The 15,092-nt window shown below is 43.9% G+C and overlaps 1 protein-coding gene across 1 annotated transcript; it reads left to right on the forward strand.

Annotated features, from left to right (window-relative positions):
- Positions 1-5,183: 5,183 nt before the first annotated feature.
- mrpl39 (mitochondrial ribosomal protein L39) lies at positions 5,184-12,229 on the forward strand. Its single transcript, XM_088914648.1, has 10 exons — positions 5,184-5,375; positions 5,773-5,979; positions 7,018-7,157; positions 7,262-7,361; positions 7,449-7,516; positions 7,617-7,729; positions 7,866-7,931; positions 8,775-8,928; positions 9,124-9,171; positions 11,861-12,229. The coding sequence occupies exons 1-10, from the start codon at positions 5,339-5,341 to the stop codon at positions 11,924-11,926; spliced, it is 999 nt and encodes a 332-aa protein (XP_088770774.1). The 5' UTR covers positions 5,184-5,338; the 3' UTR covers positions 11,927-12,229.
- Positions 12,230-15,092: the final 2,863 nt, after the last annotated feature.

Consider the following 15,092-nt stretch of genomic DNA (forward strand, 5'->3'; position numbering starts at 1 on the left):
GGTCCTAAATATCAATTCGTAATTCATGATAAATTACTAAAATCTATGTCCATAGTAAACCTGACAGTGAAGTAGCTGTTTCTTCCCTCTCTAATTTCATCTCTGATATACAGTAAGAACCTGGATGACTCAAAATTCCCCTCACTTAAACTCCTACAAGACTGAGGTCATGGTATTCAGCATCACCTATTACCTACCTAAACCAATGTAGTAACCCTATCTATGGATGGCACTGTGCTTGAATTTCAATCTAAAATGAAGAATATAGCAGTGACTTTTGATCCTCATGTGCAGAATATTCTTCCATCTCGGAAATAGTGCCAGATTATGTCTTGTTATCTTTGACTATTGCATACAAGCTCATTAACATATTTCTGTCCTAGAATTTATTACTGTAACGCCCTACCTGCTGGGGTACCTAGTGATATATTCACTTCTGGAGTCCTTGCTTTCTATCAGGTTTCGAGCTGATGTCAAAATCCTCATGCTCACCTTTAAGGCTGTCTCTAAATGGTTTGGCACCTCAGTATCTATCAGACTTATTATCTGTCTACTCCCCACCTCACAACATTCATTCATCTGACTTTGGTTTTCTATATGTCCCCAATCTCATTTACATTCTATGGGGGACAGGGCCTTCTCCTGCTATGTCCCAAGGCTCTGGAATTCTATTCCCAAGGAAATCCGAGAATCACCTTTCCTGAGCACTTTCAAATCCAGACACAGGACCTTCTTTTTCAGGAGGGTTTTTATTTAAATTAGTGTCTGTGTCTGCTCCATATGGTAATGATTAAGTATCTTCTGCTGAACTGTTGAGCACTTGTCTTTCTTATAAGGATTTTTTTTTTAAAATGTGTATCCTTAATTAACTGTTTTTTTTTGCTGTAACTGTTTTAAAACCTACTGTAAAGTGCTTTGAGATGCTACCTTCAAAGGCATTATATAAATAAAATTTATTATTAGTAGTATAGAGTGTAATGAAAATAGTATGTAGTATATTATGCTTGCTTAGGACTGTGCTGCACTATGATAGTATGACACAGCACATGACATATGATGTAGAACAGTGCAGAACGACGCAACACATATACTACTACAATATAGTATAGTACTATTACTATAGTATAGAAATATTGTTACAAATGAGGGGGTTATGAAAATGGTGAAAATCAGGAATCGACCAAGTGGATTAGTCAATAAGTAAAATAAATATTCATAACCCCGACATGTAAGTGATTTTCCAGAATATATGTGAGTGGCTGGTATAATTAGAGGCATGTGAACTCTTTGTAATTTTGGCACAGCTTTGGTGAAAAGAGCAATAATCCAGGCACACTTGGTTAAACTAATATTTATTAACAATAACAAGACAAACACTAGAGGCACAACAAACATGCAACATACAAGCTCCTTTATGTACAGTATTTACAGACAAGGTGTTTCAGAGGCCTAAAATCCTAATCATCCAGAAAACCCCAGACTGCTACAAAGTATTGGACTCTTAAATAAAGCCCACAGAGAGGCACAATAAGAGATCAGCTGCCTTCTAAATACATGCAATACCACCTGCAGTTACAGTAAATCTTCCTCTCTGTAACTCAGGATGCCACAAAATAAATGCGCCCACAAGCAGGAAAGATGTCTTTAACCAAGGTATCTTTTACTCAGGAAACCCAAGCCCACAAGCAGGAAAGATGTCTTTAACCAAGGTATCTTTTACTCAGGAAACCCAAGTTCCCGAAAAACACAGAACAGCACTCTCTCTCTAGCAAGGGTCAAATACTGAGCTCCAGTCAGGTTTGGTTTGGATGATCATGAAGTAGGGGCTCTTGCCTAACGCTCACAAGCTTCAAGTTCCAACTCCTCTCTTGTGGTCTTACCTTTTTTTTCTCCTCACCCTCTCTTCTCTCTGTTCTTGTCCTTTCTTCTGTGGTCTTTAATGTGATCTTATATGGTGTGTTTCTGGACTGCTCCTTGACAATCATTAACCCACGAAGTACACCTAGGTAAACTTTACGATTGTTTTTGATCAGGGGACTCCCCATATCTCAGTAAACATCCCCTCTGCTTTGAAGCTGGAAATATTTACACTGCCAGGTGTCCCACACTTTATCTAAACTCTCACAGACATGTAGACATGTAGTCAGCTCTAGCTGTAACAATATAATAGTACAATATAGTATAGTACAATACTGGCACATGAAGGCTTGGGTACAGGAAAATGTCCCTTTTAGAGGAGTAGAAATAATCAGGCCAACAACAAGGTGAAAATGCAGTCAAACAAATATATTACAGCGCTGGAAGAAACCCTTTTCTTGACAGAACAGTCAAAAAGGCTTCTTGAAAGATAGGCAGGTTTCAGTGCATAATATATATACAGTATAGACAAATGACATAATGCCTTTATATGACATAAATGTTTTCTGGATCTTGACTTCATGCATGGAAGTACATTTTAAATTTATAACAGAAGATACTTCTTTACACCAAGGGTGGTGGGAGTGTGGAACAAGGTACACAGCCATGTTTTGTAACCTTATACCTTGGTGTCTTTCAAGAAATGTCTGAATGAGAATCCTCAGATCAATTAGTTACTAACTAATAACTATATTATTTTAATTAGAGTTCCTAATGCTTTGTGAGCTCCTTGTTCCGTCCATCCAAATCATTGAAAGAGTAAACCAAAGTGAAAAATGAGTTGAAACTCAGAAATTGCCACATGTATCGTGCTAATTTCTGACCATTATTACCATTTAAGAACAGGAATGGTTTATAAATACAAAAAAGTGTTCAATTTGAGAGCATGTTGAGCCAAGCTGACAAATTTTACTTGCAAGAAAATCCAGAGGACACAGAGAGATCCCAGGACCAGGACTATGAGGAAGCAATAAAAAAGGCAAAGGATATAGGATATAGAATTAAAAGCACGGAGTTTAAATCAAGAGATGTTATGTTATCTATATATATATATTACAACAAAGATAATGCTGCTCTGAAATGTCATTACCAGATACATTACCAGGGATAACGGAATACCTTATTCTGACAGTCTGAAAGAATTTTATCCTCTTAGTTCTGAACAGTGAAGGCTGTGAGGAGCTGCATATGACATCCTCAAAGTCAATATTCAGTAGGCTTTTCAGAAGCAACAGTGAAATGTGAACTGGGGACACACTTAAAACTACAGGGCTGTGTTGGGAACTACAGCCCTGCTGTTGAAACCAGTACCCAGGCTTCATTCAAAAACAGCTAGAAGACATTCTTGGATCACTCAGGTACTATAAATCAATGGACCACGTGGCTTCTTCTCATTTGGAACCTTTCTTATCTTAATATGTATAAAGCAGTATAATATAATACAAAATACTTTAGTACAATACACATTTAAGTAGTATAATACATTACAGTAAGGTGCAGTACAAAATAGTGCAATACAGTACAGTGAAGTACAGTACAGTCTAGTGCAGTACAGTGTGATACAGCACAGCGTAGTACAGTATAGTATAGTGCAGTACAGTACAGTGTGATACAGTACAGTATGATGCAGTACAGTGTAGTATAGTATAGGGCAGTACAGTGTGATGAAGTACAGTGTAGTACAATACAGTCTAGTGCAGTACAGTGTGATGCAGTACAGCATAGTACAGTAGTACAGTACAGTAGTACAGTAGAGTCTAGTACAGTACAGTGTGATACAGTACAGTGTAGTTCAGTACAGTCCAGTGCAGTAGTACAGTGTAGTACAGTACAGCGTAGTGCAGTACAATGTAGTGTAGTGCAGTACAGTGTGATGCAGTACAGTGTAGTACAATACTGTCTAGTGCAGTACAGTGTGATGCAGTACAGCGTAGTGCAGTACAGTCCAGTGCAGTAGTACAGTGTAGTACAGTACAGTGTGATGTAGTACAGTCCAGTGTAGTACAGTCCAGTGTGATGCAGTACAGTGTGTAGCAGCAGATAATGTGTGTAGCAGCAGATAATGTGCACATTCAGTGCAACAAGAGAGCAAGAAAAAACATCTTCCTTGTGTTCTGAAAAGGTTAATGTGCTCAGCTCAGTGTGTGCTGTACAGCTGGGGTCGCAGGCTGCAGCAGGGAACAGAGAACGCGAGCACCATGCCAGTGGAAGGAGCCCAGTTGGTCTATACACTCTGCCAGATCACAAGCTGTCCCTGCTGTAACCCTAACTCTGAGAGGACACACAGCTTATGCCCTGCCCTCTCACACACCCCACCCTGCACCTGTCTCAGGAGCCCCCCCACCAACAGCTGTGTCCCCTCTGTCGGGGGCCCTCACAGCTGCTGCCTTTGTCTGAGCCAGGCTCTGGTCTCCCTGGGGAATGAATGGCAGCCCTACTGCACAGCATGTCAGAAACAGACAGGGAGGCCCTTAGCAACACGGTTACTCAATTAGCAGTGTCTGGCTGGCCAGGAGGAGATAAAAAAGCACTCTCAACTGACAGTTAACTGGACGTGTTGATTTTCCTGAGCATTCCTGAGCATGTCCCTGAGCATCAGTTTTTTCAGGATATTCGAATTCTGCAATAGAGCAGAAATGTCAGTTTCTGAGAGTTTTGAATTTGGGAGAAATATATTTCATTTCTTGTGGTGTATTTCTGACACATAAGTAACTTGCCGATAACCGTTTTGCATTTTTATAAGATGTGTGAAGCTGTCTGCTCAGCAGATAAAGAATAATAAGATAACACTTCACACGTGAGCACAAACACAATAGCAAAGGCAGGACAATAGTACTACAGTAATTTTAATGAGAAGGCTATGGTAAACAATTATGTAACCATAACTGTTGTTTTGTGCAGAATCACTGTGGTATACTACATTTTTAGATAGTATTTACAAAGTTACTTAGTAACTAACGAGCTAAACTAGAACCGTCTATTTCACCTAGGGAATCACAGCGAAGTCATCTACTAAACCTAGAACTGGCTTTAATAGCTTAGCTTCATTAATCTAATTATTTATTTAATTAGCCAATATTATCATTTTCTCTAAGTTGTAATTAGTGATTTAGTCTATTAATAATTTAACAGATTCTATAGAACCAGTGGGAATCAAATCACATCAAGAACAACCCGAAAGGTACGTTTTACTGGAAAGCACCGCAAGAATACAACTGGGAACCTTTCTGTACGATGCCGAGTTTCCATAGGAGTGTGAAGGACTTATTTCACCGCTGCACCACGACGGAAAATAAGCATGGCCGTACTCTACAGATGAGAGAGGTGGTACAGTTCACGCTAACCAAAGCAAGTGTATAGCGTAGTAGAAACGCACTGGAGTTGAGCTGAATCCGAATACTCACTGGACCTCGGACCCAGCATGGCTTGTCGCTCTGTGTGCCGAGTCTTTCCAGTCAGTGAGTACCGCTGTGTTACCAGCCGCTATCATACTGTAGCATAAATCTAATGAGACCAGCTGCTCTGACCTTGATATTCCCCTATCTCTCTTTATCAACTTTAATGAGGCTCGTCAAATATTCACAGAACGTGCAAGCGAGGTTTGGAAAAAGCATATTTTGGTCTTGTTTAGTAGGTTATCGTTTAGACGTTTCTATACCACTGCTGTGTGAGTAGTACTGAAGGAACAATATGATCTGTCAGATGGAGCTACAGACAGTAACAGTTTAGGTATCTCGCAGGAATTCACCCTTTCATTCTCCATTCTCTCCCTCCTTTCCCCTTCTTCATCCTCATCTCCTCACTCACTCGTCTTCCCTCACACGGACTCTGCCCCCCTTGTCCCTGTCCGGTCAGGGTTGGCGTCCAACGCGGCGGTGTCCCGGCCGTCGGTCGCGGAGCTGCTGGGGTGGCGCAGCCAGCTCTTTTCCCGGGAGCAGGCGAAGCAGCGGGCGCTGTACCCGCGCACGGAGAAGATCGAGGTGACGCTGGAGGGGCCGGGGCTTCAGGGCACACTGCTCATCATGAACCGAGGCGTGTCCACTCCCTACAGCTGTGCCCGGCGTGAGTAACCCGTGCCCGTCTACGCTCTGTGGGTGACAGGGCCTTCTCCTGCTACCCCCCAAGCTTTGGAACTCTCTCCACAAGGATATGAGAGAGTCACCTTCTCTACACACCTTCAAATTCAGACTCAAAACCTTCTTCTGTAGAAGAGCCTTTACTTAACTTGTTCTGTTCTTGACCTCTGTGCTCCAAATGTATTCAGTAGCACCATCTACTGTCTCCTCTTATTGTGTATTGTCATTTCTTTTTTATTGTTGTTCTGTAAAGCGCTTTGAGAAACCACCTTTAAAGGTGCCATATAAAATAAAGATGATGATGATGATGATTATTATTATTGCTATTGACTGCAAAGGACTGGGCGGTGTGGTGGCTCTGTGGCTAAGGATCTGTTGCCAGTTCAAATCCCGCAGCCGGCAGAGGAATCCTACTCCGTTGGGCCCCTGAGCAAGGCCCTTAACCCCACCTGCTCCAGGGGTGCCGTATAAATGGCTGGCCCTGTGCTCTGACCCCAAGCTTCTCTCCCTGTCTGTGTGTCTCATGGAGAGCAAGTTGGGGTATTTGAAAAGACAAATTCCTAATGCAAGAAATTGTATATGGCCAATAAAGTGATCTTATCTTAAAGGTTGCCCACTATCAGTTTTTTACACTGAATAGAAGATTGGGTCCTCACACACGACTACACAAACACACACCGCAGACGGGGGCTCACCGATCTGCATGTGTTTCCCAGTGCAGCTTTTGGGATCCCCCACACCGTTGTTGGCCACACAGTGGTATTTCCCTCTGCCCGTCCGGACACAGTTTATTATTATTATTATTATTATTATAAAACAGATGCTTTCTTAACACACCAGTTCCCTCACAGGGTAAAGTTTCACATGTACAATTGACCAACATGTACGGTGAGATCAGGGTAGTTAAATGCCACACAGTGGGATCACACAGAATGAGCACCAGGAATGTCACAGGCTCTTCTGCACTGCAGCACTGTTAACTGATGTGATCCCTGAGTGACACTGAATTGCCCCTCCCTCTCAGATCTGACCGAGTGGCACGTCAGCACTGCTGCCTTGGCCCTGGTCGACGGGCAGCCTTGGCCCCTGCACCGGCCCCTCACCCAGTCCTGCACCCTCTCCCTGCTCTCCTTCAAGGACCAGGACCCCCAGGAGGTCAACCAGGTACCCCGTGGGCCTTCCGGGCCCGTCCGTGTTCCTCGACTCTTGTCGACCCCCAGCCGGGCTCCGTGCCTTGACCTTGTGCGTCTGTGTGTGTGTGCGTGCAGGCTTACTGGCGGTCGTGTGCTATGCTGCTGGGACAGGTCCTGCAGGCTGCCTTCAAGGAGGAATTCCTGGTGGAGCTGCTGAGGAGCCCGGAGCTGCCAGGTACACAACATTGGGCGTCTGTGTCTCGGGGCAGAGGTCAGCTATGCAGTCCGATTTAAGACCCCTTTTCCTCTTCTGTGTGGCCAGTGATCTCGGGGGCTTTCTGCTGCGACGTGGTCCTGGACTCTCGGCTGGACTCCTGGACGCCCTCAGAGGTCGGTCGGTCTCCCCGTCTCGTTCTGCAGCCGCGTTCGGGGGGGGTGCAGGTAGTTTGTTCCGGTGTCACTCACAAGCGCTTGTCGATCCCTCTGTCAGGAGGACCTGCGTTCTCTCGGCTGCGACGCCCAGCGGCTCATCCAGCAGGACCTGCCCTGGGAGCCGCTGGAAGTACAGCCTGCCGTCGCCATGGAGATCTTCACTCACAGCAGGTAAAGCTGTCCTCTCCGCCCGCCCCTCTTCCTTTCTGCTTCCTGTTTCCTGCCTGCTTTAAGACCTTGGTGCTGCTCTGTGAGATGTGCATCGTGGGCGCCAGCCCTGTGCTGAATTCAGGACTGTGTGTTTCAGGACTAAACAGGAGGAGGTGGAGCAGAGGGCAGCTGAGAGCCCCAGAGGCATAGTGACACTGTACAGGTGAGAAGACAGTCCCTCTCTGTCCCACACTCTCACCCGGTATGTGCAACAGCAGTTCAGACCGCAAGCCCTTGAAATCTTTTATTTCAGATATTACTCTTACAATTCCAATCTCTGCTTTGCCTTTAGATTTTCCTTTTACCCTTTCCTTTCCTTCCCGTACTGTCCCAGATGGGGAAATGTGCTTTGCAGACAGATAAAAAGACAAACACAATCTAATAGTGTAAATCCATGAACAACTAAACATGCACGGATAACATTAAACAAGGCAGGTAGGAAACTGTAAATACTCTTCACAGTCAGGAACAACTGGATAGAATAGATAGAAGTTGCCTATGACCTTGTCTCCATGCTAGGCCTGTGATATTTCTTGGTTTTTAGCACAAACCAGAGGACATAAGTGGAAGATCATTTGAAACAAAGAACAAAGAAGAGGGTTTTAGTCTAGCTGTTGGTTCCAGACGTCTGTCAACAGAGGCTAGATGGGCTGAATGGTGTCTTTTTGATTGTAGTCTTTCTTTTCTTATACTCTTAAAAACAGAGCTTGTGTTCTCTTCTCCTCAAGCTGGGTACCAGAAGACGGGAACAGGGCCGTATCTTTCCTGTGTGTCCCTGTACAGACACGGCTGATGTCTGACATTGCGGGTTCCAGTGTACTTGTTTCCCTCCTGGCTTATCATTCCTTGTTTTAGTTCAGTTTTTCCTCTGTTTACTGTTTTCATTGCCACTGTTAATGCTGTTAGCAGACTATACTACATGAGTCGGCTCTGCATGAGAGATTGTCCTCCTGTGAGTCCTGCAGTCTGTCAGGAGGGTCAGCCCCCCTCTCTCTGTCTCTCCCAGGTGTGGGGACCATGTGGATGTGAGCGGAGGCCCCCTGGTGGCCAGGACAGGGCTGTGCTCTCAGTATGAGGTGACAGCGCTGCACAATCTGGGACCAGGGCCTTGGGGCCTACACCGCCGAGCGCAGGGTCTGTCTCTGCCACTGCAGCTACAGGTATTACCGACGACCAGACTGTCTGCTTGGCGCACTCAGATGCTACAACAGGCCGCCTCTAGCGGTCTGACGTGCCGCTACAGGCCGCTACTAGCGCTCTGCCGCGCCGAGACCCTGCGACGGGCCGCCACTCTGATGGCCTGGTGCAGTGTGTCTTGACATTGCAGTGTTATCAGTGCTCTCTGTTTCTCTCAGGCTCACCACACTATCTGGAGGAGGCTGAAGAAGAGAGCAGAACGACTGGTAAGAAATAACTGCCTCTTCCTTCTCTTTCTGCTGCATTAATTACATAGAGTTAAAGGGGCATCAGTCTCTATGCCACAGCTCTAAATCACTGCTAATACCGGTCATCCTAGAGGAAAGTCAGTAAAAATTGAAGAGGTACACACGTAAGTAAACCTGACTGGGCCGTGGGAGAGAGAGGAGTGACAGCTTTCAAGGAAATTGAATCATGAGCAAACCTGCTTAGATGCCTTTATCACAGTACCAGAAGATCTAGCTAGAGCTAGATGCCACTGGAAAACAACATTAGGCAGCGCAGCTTATTATATCAGAATTAGCCTACAGAAATAAGAATGTTTTCTTTGTGAATGGAAAGGCAAATGACACTCTCTCTGTGGGGATAGTGTGCTACTGAGGTTCCTCAGATATTATTGAGGTTCCTTTGAACAAGCAGAAGTCGGATATCTGTATAATGTAAGTAATTTTAGTACTGTGATAGGGTTTATTTGGACAAGGTTTTTATGCAAGTCTTCTGATAAAGTTCATCATGCATTGAGCCTCAGATTGAAAGCTGTTGATTACACTATAGGTGTAGTGGCAAAACTCTTGTCTCCCATTTCCAATTGGCAAGCCGTTCCAGCTGTATCTCAGGGTTTATGACTGGTGATGTCCAGTCAGGGTGTGAGTACAGAATGAAATGGAATCGGATTTGTCATTGTATCACTGGATTAATATCACAGTTTATGCTGTCCTTGCTTGGATATTGGAACGCCTGGGCCTCGTAGTTATCAGAGACCAGTATCTTGGAAAAATATCCTAAAAAGCTGGCTCAGAGAACCCAACCACTTCCTGGATTTACTTCCAAAACAAGAAAACTGCTCAAGAACAATTAGAATATTTAAATCTAGCCCTGGCTGTAGCTTTTCTGCCACGCTAATATATCATTTTATATACAGTATACATGATCTAAATTTAGAGAAATAGAGTATACAGATTTTGGATATTGATAAAACGCTTTTGGTCATTCATGGTTGACTGCGACCTACGCAACTGACTGACTGTTGAATAAGCACTAAATCACCTCATTAGTCAGAGAGTTGGATGGAAGGCACAAATAACGAGGTGATTTAGCCTGCCGATTCTCAAGGCTGGTGAAAATCAAGGAAGACAAAGGGAAGTTAGCAGAAGTCAGCAGTCAAACCCTGCTTATCAAGAGAACAACAGGTTTGTGCCATATATGGAAAAACCCCTCAGGTGGATTTGCCTGCAGTAGAACCAAGTACTTTTTATTGACGAATCAGAGTTTTGTGGAGACCTCTGTGAAAGGTGAATGTGGGGCAGATGTGATATTGTTGTGGACAACAGGCCAGTCAAAGTGGAGGTCCAAGTGTGATGATCTGGACACAAGTGTGTCTGGTGCCTTCAGATCTGTGATGTCAACCTTACTGCAAGGTGCTACATTCATCCCTTCCTAGGACCTCACTTGCTGAAAGGGGTGAATGTGACATGCACTTTTCTGCAGACCTGAGTCCCATGAGCTGTGATGACAGTAGTATACAGGGGTCAGTAAAAAGGCATGTGCTTGGCTAGGCTTCAGGCCCACAAGAGGAATGAGACAGAATCCTACAAGGCAACATCTGTAACCTGGCGTAAGCCATCGTTGGATATACAGCTGGCACTGCTTCTACCAGTGGCTAAACACGCCACTAGCCTGTGAATTTCATGTCACGTGTTAATCCGTTTATTGGCTTTACCTGTTATGTCTGTTCAACTTCAGTGCACTTGCAGTACTCCAAAATAAATTGTTTCTCAGCACACATTTAGAGATTAAACTAGAATATATGGGTTAAAAAACACTTTAGCAGTAGCAAAGACGGTACAAAAATTGTGCTGTAAGTTGTACAAGTCTCGGGCAAACCCATTTATCTTGTTAAGGTGGAGTCGTGCAGATTCTTTTGTTGCATTGCATTGTGGGGATTAGCAGCCAGCAGTGGGTCTTCTCGCGTGTGTAATCTTTCTGAAGTTCCTTCGCCATATCTCCCTCCTTCCCTCCCTCACTCATGTCGCGGTCCACGTTTCAATTCAATTCAATTCAAGCTTTATTGTCCCCGAGGGGACATTTGTTTTACGGCACAGTCAAACACAACACAATGACAATACTATCAAAAGGGAAGAGAATACAGAGGTGTAACAGGAGAAAAGAAGCAAGAGACAAGGTAGTTACTTTGCATTGTTTAAGAGTGTGATTGCAGTGGGGATGAAAGATTTCCTGAGTCTGTTGGTTTTACACCTGGGGACACAGAGGCGTCTCCCAGTTGGGAGAAGTGTGAATTCACAATGGAGGGGGTGAGACACACACTCCCTGATGCTTTTGGCTTTCTTAGTCACTCTCTGTTTGTAAAGAATGCTTAAGTTGATTTGATTAATCCCGATTATTTTGCCACTTATATTCACTAATTTACCCAGCCTATTACAGTTACCGGTACTTATGTTGCCAAACCAACAAGTGAAGCAGTATGTTAAGACACTTTCAATAAATGATTTGTAGAAAAGTGTAAGAATAGTTTTATCCACTTTAAAGTACCTGAGTTATCTAAGAAAGAAGAGTCTCCGTTGGCCTTTTTTATAGATAGTGTCACAACATTTGACCTTTTTCCTTCTCGCGTGAAACCTTTTCTAACTCTCTTGGTCTGTCGCTCTCTCTCCGTAGGTGGAGGTACCCCCAGTGCCCAGTGCCACACCCCCCCAGGCGCCCACGCCTGCACCTGAGGTGTAGCTCAGCCAGCTGCCCCGCTGTGTCAGTGGGGGACCCTGTGCCCTAGCACTTGGGCTCAGATGGTCTCTGTGCTGGAGCGTCTGCAGTCAGGGCCTGCTCTCCGGGTTTCACAGACAGTCTGCAGTGCTGGAGGCAGTCAGTTCCAGTTTCTGGGTGCTGTACTTGTGCACACCTCTCTGGGGCAAACAAAGGTCCCCTATCCCAAACAACACAGCATCTTCAATACTGTGTTCTGTATATTTTTTGTGCGTTGGTTTGTTTTTGGCTTTCTAATACATTGTATTAAAAAAAAATGGGAAAGGAGGGTCAAGCTGTTTTTTATGTACTTCACAACATTATTCTGTGCGGGTTTCGTGGGCCTTGTAGAGCGAGGGTAACCTATCCTGTTCAAGGTTTTCAAGAGGTCTTTAAAGTGCCCGAAGAGATGGGCGAAGCCCTTGAAGGGTTCCAGTTAAACCAGTAACTAGCTGGTCTAGGACACCCTTGTAGTGGAGAGACAGGTTTTCAGCCATTAACGTGTGAAAATTCGGACACTTTTCAGAAACAACGGAAAGTGAATAAGCAGGAATTTGACAGTGAACAGGAATCTGAGAATTCTTATTATTAATAGACCCAAATAACTCGATTTACAGAAACATTATTAATAGACCTGAAATCCAAATCTCTGCTTTCCCCCCATGGATTTAAAAACTAGATTGGTTGTTAATGAGCAATCAAAGCACACCCTGATTTTATCGATTCTTTACTCTCCCCTAATGCTGTGTTGCTTTTGACTGCCAGGTCAGATTTTATACAAAGTGCATTAAAAGCTAGAAGTCAAGCTTGTCAGATCTTAATTAAAATAAGTGTTGTGACTAAAGATGGCTAGTCAATAGCGAATCCTGTTTTCTTACAGTCCTTGGAAGACTGGTGTGTCTGCAAATTTTTTAGCAATCTTGGGTCTTAATCACTGAAGTTGCTTAACTGTACATCAGCTGGTGTTTTAATTAAATACACTTAGTGATCCTGTGGATGTAGTGACCTTAACCGAACCAGGACTGGAACCCCCACTTTGATAAACCTTTTCCAAGTAAACCAAACTGGAACTGGTGAAATACTGTATATGAAAACACATACTGTATTATGTGTATAGTACTCATTGACCAAGTTCTTTTTCATGCATAAATAAGAAACACTCTCCCAAACTTACAGATGTGATGGTGGCCACTTAAAACTGGCTTTTTGTGACCAGGTTTTATGTGGCATTTTTTCGAGATGAGAGCAAAATAATCCACCCCAGAAGGAGACTTATTTGTGTTCTTAAAAATGCTGTTTCACACTTCGCCTGGTACTACTTGAAAGAAAATCAGTAAATTAATTCTGTGTAGGTCACACGGCAGAACGATTCTAATGAGATGGGATATTATGGGCATGTCTACTGTGGCCAATACTCTTGAGGTCAGGGGCAATTTTAGTCTTCCACTGATGTGGGCTGCCGGCCCTCAGTATCAGCTGCTTTTCCGCTGAGACACGGAACAAAAACTATAGCACTAGATCAAGACTGTTTCTAGACTTTTAGCCATTTTTATATTGGAGGGCAGAAATAATGTGGTTGAGTGAGAATACAGTCTACGGAATATTTTGGAGCCTGGAGGGGAGAATTAAATTAATCCATTTAATTAGGTGATTAGACTGATTCAGTTGCTGCGAGTGTGGCCTGAAAGTTAGGGGACACTACAGCCCTCCAAGAAGCAAGACTGATACCCCTGGCTTATGGGAATAAACCCCAGCAGCCAGGTTTTCAGTCCAGCTGGGACTGAATGAGCTCAGTTATCTCATTAGAGGCTGAACAGGACCAAGTGCACAATTGCCAGCAGCCACAACTGGCAACCCACTGAAGCTAAGCAGGTGTGAGCCTGGTCAGTACCTGGATGGGAGACCTCCTGGGAAAAACTAAGGTTGCTGCTGGAAGAGGTGTTAGTGGGGCCAGTAGGGGGTGCTCACCCTGCGGTCTGCGTGGGTCCTAATGCCCCAGTATAGTTACAGTAGAGCGTCCCCTGTCAAAAGGCGCCGTCCTTCGGATGAGACGTAAAACTGAGGTCCTGACTCTCCGTGGTCATTAAAAATCCCAGGGCATTTCTCGAAAAGAGTAGGGGTGTAACCCCGGTGTCCTGGCCAAATTACCCATTGGCCCTTACCAGTCATGGCCTCCTAATAATCCCCATCTATGAATTGGCTTCATTACTCTGCTCTCCCTCCCACTGATAGCTGATGTGTGGTGAGCGTTCTGGCGCACTATGGCTGCCGTTGCATCATCCCAGTGGGGCTGCACACTGGTGGTGGTGGAGGGGAGTCTCCATTACCTGTAAAGCGCTTTGAGTGGAGTGTCCAGAAAAGTGCTATATAAGTGTAAGCAATTATTATTAACTGTTGCCAGTTCTTCAGTTGCTGGTGCTATGAAGAAATCTATAAAGCTTGTCACAGCAGATTGCTCAGCCCTGGGATTTGCCCACCCTCTTTATTTTGTATTTCAAATTTAATTTAAATATATAACTTCTAACACTACCAAAAATAATACTCACTTTTAGGCAATTGTGCTCCACGTATGGTTTGCTATAGGTCCTATGTCTCCTGGACAGGAATGTCAGCTCTGGATGTCTGCTGTCTTGAGGGGAATGGTGTATAATGGGAGCATCATGTGTTTTTTCCCCAGTGAATTCTCTGGTTAAAATTGTAAGTCTGTGTCTTTGTTTTTGCAGGAAAGAGTGAAATTTGTTTTGCTTGTCTTTCTGAGACGGAAGACTTCCTTCTTAACTCCCTGGGACTCCAAATTTGAGGATATATGCATACACATAGAGTTGTTTACATAATTGTTTTTCTTGTCACTTGTATTGTTCCTTTTTCGTGAATGACTTATTTCTTTACATTACTCCATATTTTGTTGGTTGTCCTGGATCAGAGCATACCAGAGCCACATTTTAAAAATGATGTTAGAATTTAATGATAGAATAACATTCTAAACAGCCGAAACTTTGTTTTTTTTTTCCTTTTCAGCATGCAATAAACCCTTATATGTTCCTTTGCAGCCTACGTGAACTACTTCACTCTATTTTATGACCGGCTAAGCATATTATGATTTAAAAAAAAATAATCCAGTTTTTAAATTAAATAAGCAAAATAAATTAAA

This window comes from Atractosteus spatula, chromosome 4 (assembly GCF_055471065.1).
Source record: "Atractosteus spatula isolate fAtrSpa1 chromosome 4, fAtrSpa1.hap1, whole genome shotgun sequence".
NCBI classification, from domain to species: domain Eukaryota; kingdom Metazoa; phylum Chordata; class Actinopteri; order Semionotiformes; family Lepisosteidae; genus Atractosteus; species Atractosteus spatula.

Bases quoted from the DNA above. Each gene is read 5' to 3' on its own strand.
- mrpl39 (XM_088914648.1), top strand. From the start codon at position 5,339: ATGGCTTGTCGCTCTGTGTGCCGAGTCTTTCCAGTCA. The intron at 5,980-7,017 runs GTGAGTAACCCG...CCTCCCTCTCAG, and splicing joins TCCCTACAGCTGTGCCCGGC to ATCTGACCGAGTGGCACGTC. The intron at 7,932-8,774 runs GTGAGAAGACAG...TGTCTCTCCCAG, and splicing joins GGCATAGTGACACTGTACAG to GTGTGGGGACCATGTGGATG.